Raw genomic sequence first — 17272 nt, forward strand, 5'->3', positions numbered from 1 at the left:
GTCAGCTGAGGATTGGGGCCAGAATCTTCAGTGGAATTCCATTCAAAAGCCATCAAAACTATTACATAATCAGTTGAAGTGGCTTCTGTTGAATTACTAACAGTAGGGGAATCTCTCTGCATAGCAAAGGCTTAGCGGCATCCTGCCTCCACAGTGCTATCAACATAGGAGCAAAGACCAGACGGGGCATAGAAACTTAGGCTTCCCATGTTGGTAGTGCAGAATGCAACCAATACATTATTTATAGCCAATGCTTATCTTGTTCCTTTGAAGAATCTTATATCATTGGTATTTATCTAATAATTGCATAAAACATCTGTGAATGAGGGAGTAGAAACTAAACTGATTGGTTCCACCTGACCAATGCATCTTTCAATTACCTGTTTGAGTAAAGGAATGACTCAGGTAAGTTTTCAGATAGGTGTGGAATCTGTGACATATAATAATTAAGAAAAATATTTGGTATCAACCCCCACTCTTTATTAATTCCTTTAACAAAATATGTATCCGTGCAAATATCAATTTTGAATTAGGATAGAAACTGTGGGAATCCATGTCCAAAAAAACAAAAAAAGATTTCCAAAGTCAAACAAAAAGTTTTTAATACTGTATTCTTAGCAAGAACATTTTAACAAAGAATGTGTACTTTAACTTAATATGGTACAACAGAGAAACCATACTTAAAAGTTTCCATTATCTAACACTCTACTGCATATTCATTTTTTATCTTAAAAGACCAAAAGCCAAGCTGAACTGAGCATAAAAAAGCATCAATTATAATCCTCATATTACGTCAGCTATTAGGGTTTAGCTCACATTCTTGAATTGGTCATCTAATGAAAGGACAATTTTTACATCATTGTTTTAAAAAATGTACACACATTTTTCTTTAAAACGTAATATATTGAGTATCAGCTTCAGTAAACAAAGCTTAATTTATAAACACAATTGAAACAGCTCTATGTTGAACAGTTTCAGTGATAAACTGGACTTGTATGATGTACAGCCAGTGAGGACATCTGCGGCTTAATAAAATCATTGTGCCATTGCTATACAGTAATCACTACCGCCTTTAAAAAAAAAGTTAGTTTTTTTGGGGAATAATTCCTTTATGTGCTTAAAAATACTACAACTTCTTTCTATCTTCTGGGACCTAAAAATTATCAATTGCAACAGGCTTGGTTTGGTATGGTAAGCTTGTAAAAAGTCTCAGTATATCTTAATGACAATACGGCAGTTTTCGATGCAGCAACAGTAAATTGCTTGAAATTGTCCTTCAAGTTTCATGCTACAAATCCTTCACACAGTACTGAAGGCATCAAAGGTTGGAAGGGATGTCTTTCATGTACTATACAGTCTTCAAATAGTGATCATTATATATTTTTCAACAATAGCTTCCTTCAGTACATAATAGTAGGTTTGACGTATGCTCTGTTTTCTGAAAAAAAAAAAAGTTGGTTACATAGTGATTTATATATTTTATAAATGAAACATTTAGGGTTCTTTAACCATGCAGTTTAAATTATCTGATCTGTAAGTGACAGCTCTTGGTTCAAGTGAGTGTCTTTTACCTCTGGAAAACAGGTGCCCATGGGGCCTTATAAGGAACTAGAAATATAGATTCTTATGTATGTCACAGTTGGAAATAAGCTTAGTAGCCAAGCAGATCCACCTATTTGGTGCATTGACTGTCCTCCTATATATGGTATGAGTTGTAGACTTTCAAATTGGTTTACAAATGCTTGTAATCCCAGCTACCTCTCATTATAAGCAAACACAGTAGAGGCTGGACATTAAATATTTAAAATATCCACTGCCATGTATCACCTCAGCTCCTGTTGCCATTTGCTGCCCCATCTGACGTCTGCCATCTTTTCCAACCTTAGCTTTAGTCTCAAACCAGCTCCTTCCTACAAGCCCATCACAGCCCCAGACTCACCCCATCCCCAGCATACCCTCACTTGCTAAATTTCCCTTATGACCCCTTTCAATCAAACCCAGCCCTGGTCCTCGAGTCATGATCCCTTCTCCCCCCAGAGCGTAACACCCTCTTTGTGGCAGCTGTGAGTATCTGGGTTTGGATTGTGCATCCCCTGAAAACTGGTAGCTGCTATCAATGACTTGACAAATCCCAAAAAAGCTGGGTTTAATCATATCTCTAATTTTTACCCCCTATAGGACAATTTTTAAACCAAAGGGGGAATAGTTTTAGTTCAAAACTTAAAAGTGTACTCCATGGCCAAATTCCACGCTGACAGTCTCACGGCATTGTATTGCAAGGGATCTGCAGGGCAGATTTTGGTCCTACACATTTAAAAAAAATGGGGAATTGAGAACAATGTTCCTCTTCCCTTCCAATTCCTGACTGACTTACCCCGTCTTTGTACCTCACACTAATGGGACAGATTCTTATCTCTGCTCTACAACAGTCTGGCTGCTTTGTAAATCCATGGCAGTTAGCCACATTGTAGAACCTGGTATGTGGCTAGTGAGACCAAATATGGTTACAGCAAAGAAGAGAAAAGCCACTGTTCCCTTAGGTGTAAAATCCTTAAAACTTAAATGACAGTTATTCCTCCTGCCACAACCTTTAAAAAAAATTAACTTCTGTTTCAGAGGGTAGAACCATGATGTACTTAACACAGTGTTCAGAGTACCACAGAAATTTAATGTAGTTTATATTGTGCAGAGTGAAATGTGGCTATTAAAGACCCAACAAAGCCTTCTGCAAAGCAGTGCTATTGAAGACTAAAACTACACTGAAAATCAACATGAAAACAGCCATAAATCAATATGTGTTCCTTAGAAAAACGGTGTTTCACTCAGAACATCCCTCTCCCCCCCCACACTAGTCATTTAATTATTGTCTTTATTTGAAGAGATAAACAGAAATCCACCCACGCATCTCATAAAAAACTTGCTTGGGTACAGAGTCTATCATGTGTGATCTTCACATTCAGCAGCTTTAAGCCCAAAGACAAATAAATATTAAAATACCCACAGAAAGCCAAAGTAATATGAATCCATATTCGTATCCAATAAACACTGAATCAACAATTCATGCAGCTAAACCTACTAGTTCTGATTCTGAAGATGGTAGCAAAATGATAATCTTGAGTAGCATTCTGTATAATGTTGACATCTATCCCGTGACTGTTTTACATATGTCAATACTGAATACTCATAAGGAAAGAACCAGTATTGACCTGCTCACTGACATAGATCCTTGGAGCAATCTTCAAGTTTGCCACATTTCAATTTCAAAATGCATTTCAGCTATAATATGAGTGATTTATCATTTAGCAGTAGCTGTCAAAGTAAGCTCCTAGATAAAACAAAAACATCTGGAACCATAAACAGAGGAGAGCTGTAGCTGAATTTTAATCCAAATCTGACATGCTCACTTCATTAGGAACGGGAAACAGCTAATTAGTAATTGAAGGTTTCATGTTTTTAAGAGGGCGCCTACTCTCCCTGCAGAGATGATCTAATATATATTTTGGATGTAAACAAGAATAAAGATCAAGAAGAGCCAGGGAAAAACATCTCCCAAGGAATGTCTGAGAGCCAGGGAACCTCAGCAAGAGTTAGAGAAATGATAACATTTAGAGTGATAGCCGTGTTAGTCTGTATCAGCAGTTAGTCCTTGTGGCACCGTAGAGAGACTAACAAATTTATTTGGGCATAAGCTTTTGTGGGCTAAAACCCACTTCATCAGATTCATGGAGTGGAAAATACAGTAAGCAGTATATAGATATATATATTAAAGCACATGAAAAGATGGGAGTTGCCTTACTAACTGGGCAAGTCAGTGGCCTTGTTAGCACTGACCCCCAACTTGGTAAGGCAACTCTCATCTTTTCTTGTGCTGTAATATATATATCTATATACTGCTTACTGTATTTTTCACTCCATGCATCTGATGAAGTGGGTTTTAGCCCAAGAAAGCTTATACCCAAATACATTTGTTAGTCTCTGAAGTGCCATAAGGACTCCTCATTGTTTTTGCTGATACCATTTAGTGTCTTAAGATTTATAGGAGAATGTTTGGGGAATGAGTCATTCGACATGCACCTCTTGTGGCTTTTTTTAAAGCAGATTCACAAGAGTTCCTCATACTGCAGGCTGTAGATTATGTCTCCCATTTTAATGTTGTATGTTTAATTAATGGATCGGTACTCATCTGGACCTATTGACATAGCAGATATTGATTGTCCTTGAAAATCGCAGAAATGCCTTCAAAAGGGCCCTAGTTAAGTCCCAAAGGCTTAGCTCATAGTGTATATGTGGGAGACCTGATTCAGTAACACAAAAGCTCTGTAATCTGTAAGGAAGTGGCTTCCTTCCTAGTCCCCAAAAGCAAGATTTTCAAAGGTATGTAGGTGCCTAAAGATGCAAATATGCACTCTTGTAAAGTCCACTAGGAATTTGGTGCCTAATGCTCATTGACTTTCATTTAAGTTAGACACCTAACTCACTTTAGTGTAAAGCTAATCTACAGCCATCTGTATGTCAGTCAGGGTAAGACTGAAGACGTGTGATCCCTGACCAACATACCTGTGCCAGTGGAAGGCCCCAGTGTAGTTGCAATTATACCGGCAAAACTCTGCTTTTTCCAGTCTAGCGTATTTGTCTCATGGTGGATGGTTTTCTGGTATCGTTACATCCACACTGGGAGTACTTTGTGGGTATAGTGTACCAGTATTCCTATACCAGTAAGACCCGTCCTTAGACACTCTTGAAAAATCCCCCCAGACACTGATCGGCAGCTTTAGGCCCCGAGTAACTTTTGTTTATCTGGCCTCAAGTGTACATAGCATTCAGAGAGCCCATTTACAGGGTTGGAATTATATGGCGAGCTGACTGAATACTGGCTTTTCAGTTAACACACAATTCCAAAAAATAAAAATAATAATGCATTTTGGATGAACCTGAGAATAAAATGTTTAATTTTATTTTAATTTCACTAGTTTCAGGTCAAACAAAACATTTTGTTTTCTTTTGGGTTTTGACTTTTTTTTTTAAAAATTGTTTTACATTTTTATGTGGCAAAAGGATAGTAATTCAGTCTGAGACACTGCCTCAGGGCAAAAGTTATTTTGTTGAGGGGGAGAGGACATGAACGATCTCATGAAAGAGTTCCTTCTTCTCACCAGAAACAAATTAAACAGAAAGCCTTTGTTGTGACATGAGACAGGCTGAAGGGTGTCCAAGGATTCGTGTACTTTCACAAATACACAAACATTTCAAAGAGATTTTTGTGGCTGTTTTTTAACGTTTCACAAGCCTTTCAACAGTGGTATACAAAATGGACTGAAATGTCTTTTGGTCAGCTAGTCACTAACTGGAACAATGATGCACTAAACCAACCTAGTAAGGAAAATTTAGTTTAAAAATGTGAAAAAAATAGCTACAATTTTTATATAGCCATCTCAATAGGAAAAATAGAATAGAATTGTGTTTTAAAATTTCTTAAACTAGCTCCAATTTTGCAACTGTTTTGTAAATTTGAAAAATAGGTACACTTGGAAGAAAAACATTTTGCTGTGAACAGTTCAGCTAGTTCTCCTCACTTACACATAGGGAGCGGGAGAGGCTGTGTGTAAAAGCGCTCCAAATTATCAGTCAGTATGTAATTACCCAGCTGTACTAATTTACGCTTCTCTGCAGTGCATGCTGGGTGAAATTCACCCTATGCAAAGGGCTAGTACAGGGGCTATGCACTCTTTAAATTCCACATAAACATTAGTGTGTGGTTTCAGTGGCACTTAAGTGAAACACAGGCCTTGTATTGGCCCTGCACAGTGTTGAATTTCACCCTGAGAGATTCTGTGACAAAAGGCACTAGTGAAGTGCTAAATATAAATAGTGAAGTGCTAAATATACACTTTGCTTAATCTGGACACATTTAACTGAAAAACCTGCTTTTTTCAGGACATCTTTTAGGGAAACTGAGCAGCAACTGCTGCTCAGTCTTAAGACTAATTCCACTTCACTTTCTTAAGGTGTTCTACCTAACCTAAAGCACTTCTGTTGAGGCCTAGTTCTGTGGACAGCTTAAATGCAGTATATTTCTTGATTTTATTCTTGGTGAAAGTTAATAAGTCTATTATAAATATTTAAAATTTGAGAGTCAGCAGTGATTATGTAACTTGCATGAGGGCAATATTGTCTAGTGATCTGGATTTTAATGCTGAAACTGGCTTGCTGTTTAAATTTTGGCACTAACTTCTCTAAGCTTCAGTTAGATGGAACCAATGCCATTACTTCACTTCATAGGAGTATTCTGAGGCAAAATGAAGTAGCATTCACACAGTGTGCTCTTAAAGACAAACAGCGAGGACTAGTATTAGTCCTCATTCCCAGCCGTTCTTCTAGACCTGGGGCTGTCAGGGTTTTTTCTGTTTTTGTTTTTACACATTACAGCTCTATTTACCACACAAGGTTGATACTCCCTGTTCTAGCATATTTGCAAGTATACCACCAGTAGGTATGTGGAGTTTATATTCAAATACCAACACTTTATTCAGAACTGGCATTCCCTTAATGACTTTGGTGAAGCTTAGCACTTGTAAATGTGATTCTGAATATGGAGGCTCTGGCATATTATGGCCATCCTGTGTCTACAAGGTTCTGTTTGGCAATATACAGATAATGAGTAATTTAAATATTTCTTGTTTCAAGAGCACTTATCAGACATCAGGAACAATTCTGTATTACTAGTTGTGCTATTAAACTTCACTATATGGCATTCTCTAATTCCACACAACCCCCACCTACAAGAAATTAAAGTTTTAAAAGCATCCTTGATGCGATTTGTGGAAGAAAGGCAATGAAATACGGACAAAAATTCATAGTACCGCAGAATATTCAGTATCTTTTCCCCGTAGCCAACTGCAACCCACATACCCTTTTATAGCATTTTATGGTATTACATAGTCAAGATTTGAATAAATCTGTGTTCAATAAATGTGTTCTTTTATTAGGTTTATCCCTTAATCAAATATGCATTTATGTGGGCTTCATTCTATTAAAAAATGAAATTATACAAAGGTGAGCAAATCTGTAGAGTTACAGTAGTTTAAAGCTTAATCTCATTCTCTAGGGGTAATATTGACAATATAAAAAGTGCATAAATGATATTCCCTAACACTGAAAAATGCTTATGAGCCCCCTGTGCATGTTATACTGTTTTACAACCTACAGTGAAATGCATGACTCGCTTAATAAGCAAGACCTTAGAAAGCTTCCTCCCACCTCCTGCAATGTATAACGTAAGTAAAGATCTCTCCGTTTCTCCTATATTAATTATTGTAATTTTCCTGTAGGATTATGTTTTCTTTCCTATGGTCATTTCAAGGTATGTGTAGCTCTCTTTTTTCCACAACATAATTGTTTAATAATTTTGAAGGCTTAATTCATATTAAACAGAACAAAATCTACAGGCAATAGTTACCATTTCCATATATATTCACATTTCATACTTAATTTATCCCTCTTTTTTCTGCAAGCCCATTTGTTCTGGTCCTTCTCCTTCCCCCACCCCCAAACAAGTGTGCGAAGTCTGCTCCTTTAAGAAAAATGATAGAGGCAAACAAGCACAGAATCACCTTCCTGTCAAACACTTTTCTCTGCAGTTTTTTTTCATGAATAACTGTATTTTGCTTGTTATCATAGGACATGTCCCTTTTCTGTTTCCCTAACCCCACCCCTGTTGTGGTTTGCACATCCTTGTGGAGAGGGTGGGCAACTTGTACCTAAAATGCAATTTTTTTAATGGGTTGTAGAAGTCAAGGGCAAGTCTACCATACATTGAATACAAGATATGCAGGTGTTGGACTACAAATGCCCATTTGAACACACAGCAAGACAGTGTTGTAATTAGCATTGAGGTAAGATTCAAGCTTCTACTGAAGCTTCATCTCTGATTAAAATGTTCACATCTTCTTCCTAAGAACTGAAGATGAATAGAACATAGAATATTGTGGCTGGGGAAGCCTTTCTGCTGAAAAAAATCATTTTCTTTCCCCAGGTCTCCATAAAGTAAAAAACAAAACAAAACAAAACCAACTCTCTCTTTCACCAGCACCCAAAAAATGTTCCATGTGAAATGTTCATTAACATGCAGGTTAAGAGTAGTGGTATAGTTATTTAAAAACCACTGTATATTTTACTCAAAAGAGCTCTTTAATAATGTATAAGAATTGTAAGCTCCTAGCTGGTGACTAGCAAACAAGCTGCTTTGGTTTAGAAGTCTCATGAGATGCATATAACTTTTGTTATTCTTATATCAAGTGCAAGGGCGGCTCTAGGCTTTTTGCCGTCCCAAGCACGGCAGGCAGGCTGTCTCTGGCGGTTTGCCTGCGGAGGGTCTGCTGGTCCCGCGGCTTCGGCAGACCTCCTGCAGGTGTGCCTCCGAAGCCTCCGAATCTGCGGGACCAGCGGACCCTCCGCAGGTGTGCCTGTGGGAGGTCCTCCGAAGCCACAGGACCAACAGACCCTCTGCAGGCAAGCTGCTGAAGGCAGCCTCCCTGCCGCCCTCCCGGTGCCAGCAGAGCGTCCCCTGCGGCTTGCTGCCCCAAGCACGTGCTTGGCGTGCTGGGGCCTGGAGCCGCCCCTGATCAAGTGTAGTCTTAGTTTCTGATGCTTTTGTTACAATACATGGAGATCATCTGACACTTTAATAATTGAACCATTATAGTATTTTTTTCAGAAAAAAATATTCTTGTAACATTACAAAATTAAGTAGTACAAATTAACCACTGGAATCCTTACTCATCCATGATAACCAGGGCTGACAACACCAGTGGATCCACTGATTTTCTAAAAGGAATTCTTGGCAAGGGGAGAGGTGCTTGGACTAATTTAACAGAACAGAGGAGTATCATGTGTCTGCCTGGGGAGGCTACCACTATGTAGGGGTCTCACAAATCAAAAAGTTCCATTGAACATGAAGGAAATGACAGACACACTAATCTTTTTTAACTCTACTCACAGTTTAAGGAACCCTGCAGAAACTACCAATGCAACCAGAGTGAGAAGACTGCTTTATGGGAACAGGCATGAAATGAGACAAAGGAGAATATGTATAGAAGAGATAAAATGAGGCTTGGGCAGGAAATGGAAGATATTTGAGAGCTGGCTGGGCAGCAGTAGAAATATTAGGGCTCTATTAAATGAAGAGGCAAGGTGCCAGTCTCAAAGTGCCAGATCTGATTCCCTCATCATCCCCCACCCCCCTAGACTTTCGCAGGGCTTGGCCTGTTCTTACTGAAGCTCTGGCATTGACTTCAGTGGGATTAGGACTCAGTCCCACAAGGTGCTGAACTTCTCTCTTATGAGATGCTGAGTATCCTCAACCACCACTGAATGAAACTGGTTTCACTGGGAGTGTAGGATACACCTGTGACAAAGTGGTGGACTAAACGGTTTTATTTTTTGAAAACTGGGCTGGTTTCTGTTTGTCACAGAGGTTTGATTTTACAATTGTCTTTCATATATTGGGATACTAAAAAAGTAACTGTTGGGTTCCAGCAGATTTCTGAATAAATAATAAATGGCAAAATAAATTCTAAAGTTAAATTGTCCTTTATCTTTGCAAAATGTGTAAAGAAGCAAAAAGTTATTGATGTTTATTGACAGTCCTCTTGTTAAATATATTCCTGGCTTTTTCAAAAACAAAAATTACAGTAGCATTGTGTCGCTTTGCCCTTGTACTTTATTGTGTATTTCTCAATATATTTTTTTAAATTTCAGAAAGGTCAGTTCCCCAATAGTGGCATCTGTTTACTTAAATTTAGGGCCTTCATACTTTTTATGTTGGTTCACCTGGTAATAATCTGTTTATTAAAAAAATAAGATAATGTGCTTTGATGATTGTATCAATATCCCCCAACAATGAAATACAGTCATACAAAAGTTAACTAAGGTATAAACATGCAAAAGGAGAAGTCTCCCTGCGATCATAAAATCATGTTATTTTCTGTTCAGCAGTTCATGTTACTGCTGTTCATGCTAATTAATTAAAGGAGCTGTTGCTGTAATGTGCAAACAGGGAATCTGAGAAACTGAGAGGGCTTTTAGGTCTCTGAGTGAAGTTAAGTCAATCTGGGTGCGGGCAATCAAATGTAATGAAATCACTTGTCAGTGCTAAGCTTGCAAAAACTGTGAAGTTTGACTAGGGAGTAAAAGGATTATAATTAGATTTCCAATAGGATAATAACTAAATGGCAGAAAGCAGTAAAGAGAAAATATTACTTTGTTAGCTAATGGTGCTGCTGTTCAGTTTTAGTTTTTATCAGCACACTTGTAGTTGCGCTAATTTAATTTGCTTTTATCAGCAAAAATGCACTACTCAAATGGTACTTGAATGTCATTTGCAAAAATCATTGATCTGAAGGTGCACTTAATGACAACCGGTATGTTTATTTTATGTGAAACAGAGATTGGTTGATAAAAAGGTTGACGTGCTATCTTTCTGGCCCACAAGTAAGTTATGGAAAGAGGAATGGAACAGTATTTGTGTGCATGCATCGCCCTTTCCTTCACCAGTCCACTATGCAGTGGCCATCACCACCAGAGAGACTATTAATTTTGTATTTTGCCAGCTGAAAAGATTTATCCAGCTTAACCCATACTCAGCTGATAGACTAAACATTTAGGAGGACTGTGGGTTTAATTTATTGAGAAAGTTACATATACAGGTCAGACTATTGGGACAAAATTTTAGATCAATCAACATGGAGAAAAGGAACCAACTAAACTGAAAAGATTTATAATACATATCAGAATCCTAGTACATAAATAGCTTGCATTAATAAAAACATTTTATGAAATGAGCATAAAATATGATTTGACTTAATTACTGTGAAAGGTGGTCATGCAATATTTTTGTAATTCTCCTTTAAACCTTCTTAAGCAAATACTGGCAGTGGAACTAATTGAATTTCAAAGGAAAGGCACTGTGTGAATGATAGATTTCTCTCCAACACAGCTATTGACAACAGGAAAAGAAAAGTTCTCACTGATGCCAGAGATTTTTGCCATGAGCTGTAGATATTTTTTGGAAATAGCTTTGTATTAGGGATGCATGAATTGTTACCCCCACAAACAAAGCAAGCAAATAAGATGGTGATGGAGAATATATTTAAATTGTTAAAGACTAAAGGGCAGTTTTAGCTGCCAAGTTTTGTAAAAGTGTAATCAAAAGAAAATGGAAGAAGATAATACAGTATCAGCATAGAGTAAAAGGACATGGGACACAGAGTTACATAGCAGAATTGCAGTGAAAGCCAAAACAAACCTTAATAGTGTATTAGCTAGAGAGGGCTTCGTAATAGCCAGTTTACAAGCTCACTGTGGGTTTGTAAGAGTACTATGTGAGCTCACAGCACTTTTAAGTATGAACAGAATTATCTGGAAGGGTTCCATAACAGTCATTTGTTACTGGTGATATACTATGTTAAAGATGAGTTCTGATAATATTTCTACTCATATTTCTCTGTATGAGGGAAAGAAAACCTTTTTTGTGCTTGGACCTAACCTTCTGTTAGAACTGAAACTGTGATTCTGTAGTGTTTTTAATACTAGACATAGTGTGCACCAACATACAAAAAGATTCTTGGACTCTAGCATTTGCAAAATTCCAAAATAATTCTAACAGGAGATTTAGCTTCATCAATGTTAACCACTATGCTTTATGAAGAATGGAATTTTACATAATTTTGTGGACCCATTTTAAGTAATATGAGAACATTAACTTGAACAATATCAGATGAAGACAATTATTTGCCCAGTTAAAGAGTTTCTGATAGATTTACAACTAAAATATACAGAGTCCTACTTTATGCAGTCATTTTTATATTTACAGGGGAGCACCAAACTGCGGAGTGCTCAACCTAGCCTCCCACTCTAAAATTCTATCATTTAGGGCAGGGATGGGCAAACTTTTTGGGCTGAGGGCCACATTGGGGTATGGAAATTGTATGGCGGGCTATAAATGCTCAAGAAATTGGGGTAGGGGTGCAGCCAGAAATGATGAGTTCAGGGTGCAAGAGGGGGCTCTGGGTTGGGGCTGGGGATGAGGCGTTTGGGGAGCAGGAGGGACTCCAGTCTGAGACCGAGGGGTTCAGAGGGTAGGAGGGGGATGAGTGCTGGGGCAGGCTGTTGGGACATGGGGGGGTGAGGGCACTGGCTGGGGGTGCGGGCTCTGGACTGGGATTCAGGGGTTAGGAGGGCAGGAGGGGGATCACAGCAGGGGATTGGGGTGCGGTTGGGGGCTCAGGGTGGTGCTTAGCAAAAGCAGCTTCTAGAAGCATGTCCCCCCCTCTGGGTCCTATGGGGAGGCGTGGCCTGGAGGCTCTGCATGCTGCCCTATCAGCAGGCACCACCCCATCTGTAGGCGCCACGCCTGCAGCTCCCATTGGCCAGAAAACATGGCCAATGGGAGCAGCAGGGGCAGCGCTTGCAGATGGGGCGGTGCATACTACGTAGGAGCCAGAGGGGGATCATGCTGGCTGCTTCCTGGGAGTCCTGTGGAATGGGGCAAGCCCCCCAACCCTGCTCCCTGGCTGGAGCTGAGGGCCAGGTGTGGCCTGCGGGCTGTAGTTTGTCCATCCCTGATTTAGAGTCCGATCCAAAGCGTACTTGCCCCACCTATTTGAAAATGTTTGCTTTTTCTTAAATTAAATATGGAAATTTACTTCCTTTTCTGATAGGATTCAATCACACCTTTGGTTCATACCTCCATTGTGTGAACAACAATGATGTCAGTGCTTTGGAGCTTCATAAAGACAATTTAAGTATATTTTTAGTTTGCCAAATTTGAGTGGGATGATTCCAACTATTTGTTTATTTCTGAATATTATTTTATCTAATTTCCAAATTTCAATACTTACAGCAAAACTGTAATCATTTATGTGTAATTATGATTTTTCCACATTAAGTAGGTTACTGAAATTATCATTAGAAATACAAAACTAGTAATCAAAATGTCAATTAAATCATCTTAAAGAATATTCTAGGCAGAACTGGTAGCACTATTATTAAGGCTGCAAGACCCAGAAAAGGTTGCTTATTCCTTTGCCAAACTTTGTTTCGGCTGAAATTTTCCATGCTGGACGTTTGCCTCAGAATGTGTTTGTCTGAGAAAACGTCACCCAAAATTGTTACACCATTTCCAAGAGCAAGGTTAGGAAAAAATTCATTGTTTTGCCTATTATTTAGGTAACCTTTTATTTGAATAGCTCTAGAATTCTGATACTTTGAAACAGAGACTTGAAATTCAACAGGGGATGACCTTTGTGTGAGGGATATGTCATGGGTTCAGAAATGGTTTGATGAGGGTCAAGGAGAGAAACTGAGGGTATGTCTACACTGCATCTGGGAGTGTGCCTCCCAGCTCAGATAAAAGACACCATTTAGTTCTGCTCTGGTATGCTAAGAACAGCAGTGTAGATGTTGTGTAGAAGCCAAGCCTGTCTGAGCTCAGGTGACTAGACAGTGTTGCAACATCCATACTATTATTTTTAACACACTAGCTTGAGCAGAGCTGGTATGTGTCTGTCTACCCAGGTTCAGAAGAATGGTCTCAGCTGCAGTGTAGACATACCATGAGAGGGAAAACACACTATGTGTGTAAACAAAGATGGGTATACATATAAAATATGTAAAGACACTATTCTTTGTAATAATTTTGGCATTTGGGCTTAGCTATATTTGCACTTCTAATGATGATTTTAAATATATACAGTGTGTGTATATTTGTGTACATAATATACATACACACACATACAACCCTCTGATTTTGACATGCGGGTAAATAGAGGGACTAAAACTATCTCAAAAGATGTGCAATTCTAAAAGGCATGTAAAATCACAAGACATTACACCTTTTGGATTAAACCTACATATGTGCTAGTTTGGCAGTTAAGTATGAGATTTGCTAATACCTGCACATCTAAATTTACTATGTTTTTTAAATTGTTTTTTAGATTAAACAAAAAATTAACTAACAGACTGTTCTGCAATTTCTGCATTTGTCATCAGGCATGAAAAATTAGATCAAGCTGATACTGCATTGAATCTCATTTCTCTGGAATACCACAAATTATAGATCTTTAAATAACAGCGTGAAGTATACTGCACCTTGCATTGCTGCACTGTCATGTTGAGTTCCATTGTGTTCTATTTCCATGTCTGGGATTCCAGCTTCTGAAAAATGTGACACTTAAGATTAATGTCTTTGTCCTTCCTTGATGCAGCTTTAGAAAATACTTATTGCAAACCAGGATGATCTTTAACTTTACACTAGTCCTGCATAAAACATGGGCATTTAACAGAATTTCCAGTAGTAAATTGTTTATTAAATGTGAAAAAGTATTGCAAGTCTTATAGTGTATTATTTTTAACATACTTCACACATTCTCTGGTGATATGATAGTAATCAGCAAATATTAATATGTCAGTGAAATTCTCTTTTGGAGTACTGGTGACATCTCTCGCATGAAAAACATGGAAATTCAGATGTGGAAAATACTAAACTAAATTGCCCCATCCTAGCAGCGTACTTCCAAAGCAAAATATTAGATAGGGCAGCCAATGCCGTTGAGAGTGTCAAATGGTATGATCTGAAGCCATTGTACACTGTTACCTCCTTGCTCTAATTTTATGTCATGATAATGTCTTTAAAATATTCCCCTAAAGAAGACTAGCAGTATATCATGTTTGTTATAGTGATTTAAATGTTTTTTCTCAAGCTTGTGTTAACCTCTACTCTGTGTGTGTGTGTGTATACACACACACACACACACACACACACACACACACACACACACACACACACACACACACACACACACTCACTCTTCAAGCAGCAATTGTATAAGATTTCTTTCCAAGTCTTTTCTAAGAATGCTTTAGGTCCCATAGCAAAATTATATGTTTAATAATTTGAAATGTGAAGTACTTCCAAATCTCTCAAAGGAAACTCCCACCAAACTGATTGTGCTCTTATTCCCAAGTTAGGAGAGATGTTCTAACAATGTAACACACATACATATACACATCTGAACCATAGTTTGATGCTGATAATATCTTTGTAGGCAGTGTTTGTGGGTACTTTGGGGCTCAAACACCCAGGAGTGTTGGGATAACAGATGCCACTATGCCATTCAGTGCCATCAAGGATTAACATGAGGAGTATGTGATTTGAATTCATGCCCTCCTGCATCCTGTGGAAACATCTGCTTTCCCTTTATAATACAGCACTTAGAAACTTTGGCAGAGCCATTGAAAAGAGACCTGCAAATATAGTTTAAGGAGTCATACAACTTTAGAATTTTTTGCTAAATGCTCCAATAACTATTCTGCTAGTTTAAAACTTACCTTTTATTTTTTCCTCCTTTAGGTCTGTGACATCCAGACTTGCCAGTACTTGTTTGGTATTATGGACTAGCATGCACTCAGCTGGTCACAACCCAACCACCACTAAACCCTCACTAGGGACCAGTGCAGGTCTACAGAAGAAGGTAAATTCCATACTTGTATAGTGTTGCAAAGATTTTAATATTTTATCATATCTATAAATATTTACAAAAAATATCACAAATGACTGGCCAAATGGGCTTTCCTTGCCTTTACTAGTATTTGCATGGGCCCAATGTCACCAGCAGAGCGTATGCTGGTGCATCACATAGAGAGAGAGTCACTCGGTCTGAATGTCATGGATCTGAAGGAATAAATAAGAACAAAGGCTGCATTTTAAACTAGCAATAATTTGAATGTCCTCCTTTCCTAATTATCTGGAGCATTCAGCACATATTTCTAAAGGGTTTTATTAACCTTTTAAAATATATGCTGTATGTTCATAAAACAACAAAATCATCTGTAACTAACAACAATATCTGTTACAGGGACAGACATCAGAGTTAATTACAAAAAAAAAAATTCCTCACAATTACCCTTCAAATTTTGTAGGCATAAAATTGTACCTGCAATTAAATTGTGGTGTTGGGTGCTAACGAGCTACCTGATTTGCCAGTGAAATCAGATTAATATCTAAATACCAGCATTTGTGCTTCTTGCAGATGTTAACTGTAGACATCTACCTGATTGCAAATTAAGTAGTTGTCTAAATGTCTAAAGGAGCACAATTAATTGTAGATTTAACTATATGCTGATAAAATTGGTGGAGTACTGACAACCCTGACATGATTTTCAGAAATGCTGAGCATCTACAAATTTCAGTGAAGTCAATGGGAGCTGCAGATCCTTGGCACCTCTGAAAAAAATCAAGCAAATGGATCTTGGGTTATATCAAAATTCAGTTTACTCCAACACAGTCATCAGTTGACTGGCTGTGTAAACCTTTTGCTACAGAACCTGAAACCAAGTGAAAACTAGCTAGTTCCAGTTTCAAACACAGAAACAGAAGTGCTAATTTTTGTTCAGATCTCTTTAGACTCAATATTTTTTAATATCACTTGATAGAACTTGTTGTCCTTGGTTATTCACACATTTCTGGAAATTAAGTTGTGTGGTTTTGTTTTACAATATTTGAGATAGCTCTTAACCTGAACAATCACAAAGATTTACACAGTGTAAGGCTTGTCTACACTGGCACTTTAGAGCGCTGCAACTTTCTTGCTCAGGGGTGTAAAAAACCCTTCTCAGCGCTGCAAGTTTCAGCACTGTAACGTGCAAGTATAGACAGTGCACCAGCACTGGGAGCTGCGCCCTCGTTGAGGTGGTTTCTGTAGAGTGCTGGGAAAACTCTCTTGCAGCGCTGTGCCGCGACTACATAAGCCATGTTAAAGTGCTGCCGCGGCAGCGTTTTAATGTTGCCAGTCTAGACAAGCCCGTAATAAGCTTAATAAGTCTTCAGTTTGAACAAGTTTATAATGAGTTTGAACAAGCTGAACTTTTAGAATTAAATTCAATAGTCATGAAACTATATCTGCACAGATGGGAAAGTCACAGAACCTCATGCAAACTGAAACCCACAAGTTTCACACAGCCCCAGCCATCACTGTTAACAGGTTTCTAGGGTAATAATGTGTAGTATTTCCTGGCATTCCTGCATTAGTTGTATGTCTGCCCACCTCTTTCTTTCTAGATCTAGATCTTGTTTAATTTATGACCCAGAGCACTTGACTTAAATTTGTTTTTTAATTATGTCTGGACAAGGCTCATGTTTAAAAACTAAACTTTGTTTTTTGCATCTCTAGTACTATTTTATATTTTCCAGATAATTAGAACTGATAAACATAATTCT

The 17272-nt window shown here is 38.1% G+C and overlaps 1 protein-coding gene across 3 annotated transcripts in view; it reads right to left on the bottom strand.

The window, feature by feature from the left end:
* Window positions 1–423: 423 nt before the first annotated feature.
* Window positions 424–17272, bottom strand: part of DACH2 (dachshund family transcription factor 2) — a 536716-nt gene continuing 519867 nt past the window's right edge. For 2 of the 3 annotated variants that reach the window (XM_030575787.1, XM_030575786.1), the window contains 2 exons: window positions 14146–14211; window positions 427–1438 (listed from right to left, as the gene is read on the bottom strand). In XM_030575787.1, the coding sequence (XP_030431647.1) occupies window positions 1401–1438; window positions 14146–14211 (104 nt within the window). In that variant the 3' untranslated portion in view covers window positions 427–1400. Of the gene's footprint in view, window positions 1439–14145; window positions 14212–17272 lie in introns of all 3 variants that reach the window. The other variant, XM_030575788.1, reaches the window with a different exon arrangement.

This window comes from Gopherus evgoodei, chromosome 9, assembly GCF_007399415.2.
Source record: "Gopherus evgoodei ecotype Sinaloan lineage chromosome 9, rGopEvg1_v1.p, whole genome shotgun sequence".
Lineage (NCBI taxonomy): Eukaryota > Metazoa > Chordata > Testudines > Testudinidae > Gopherus > Gopherus evgoodei.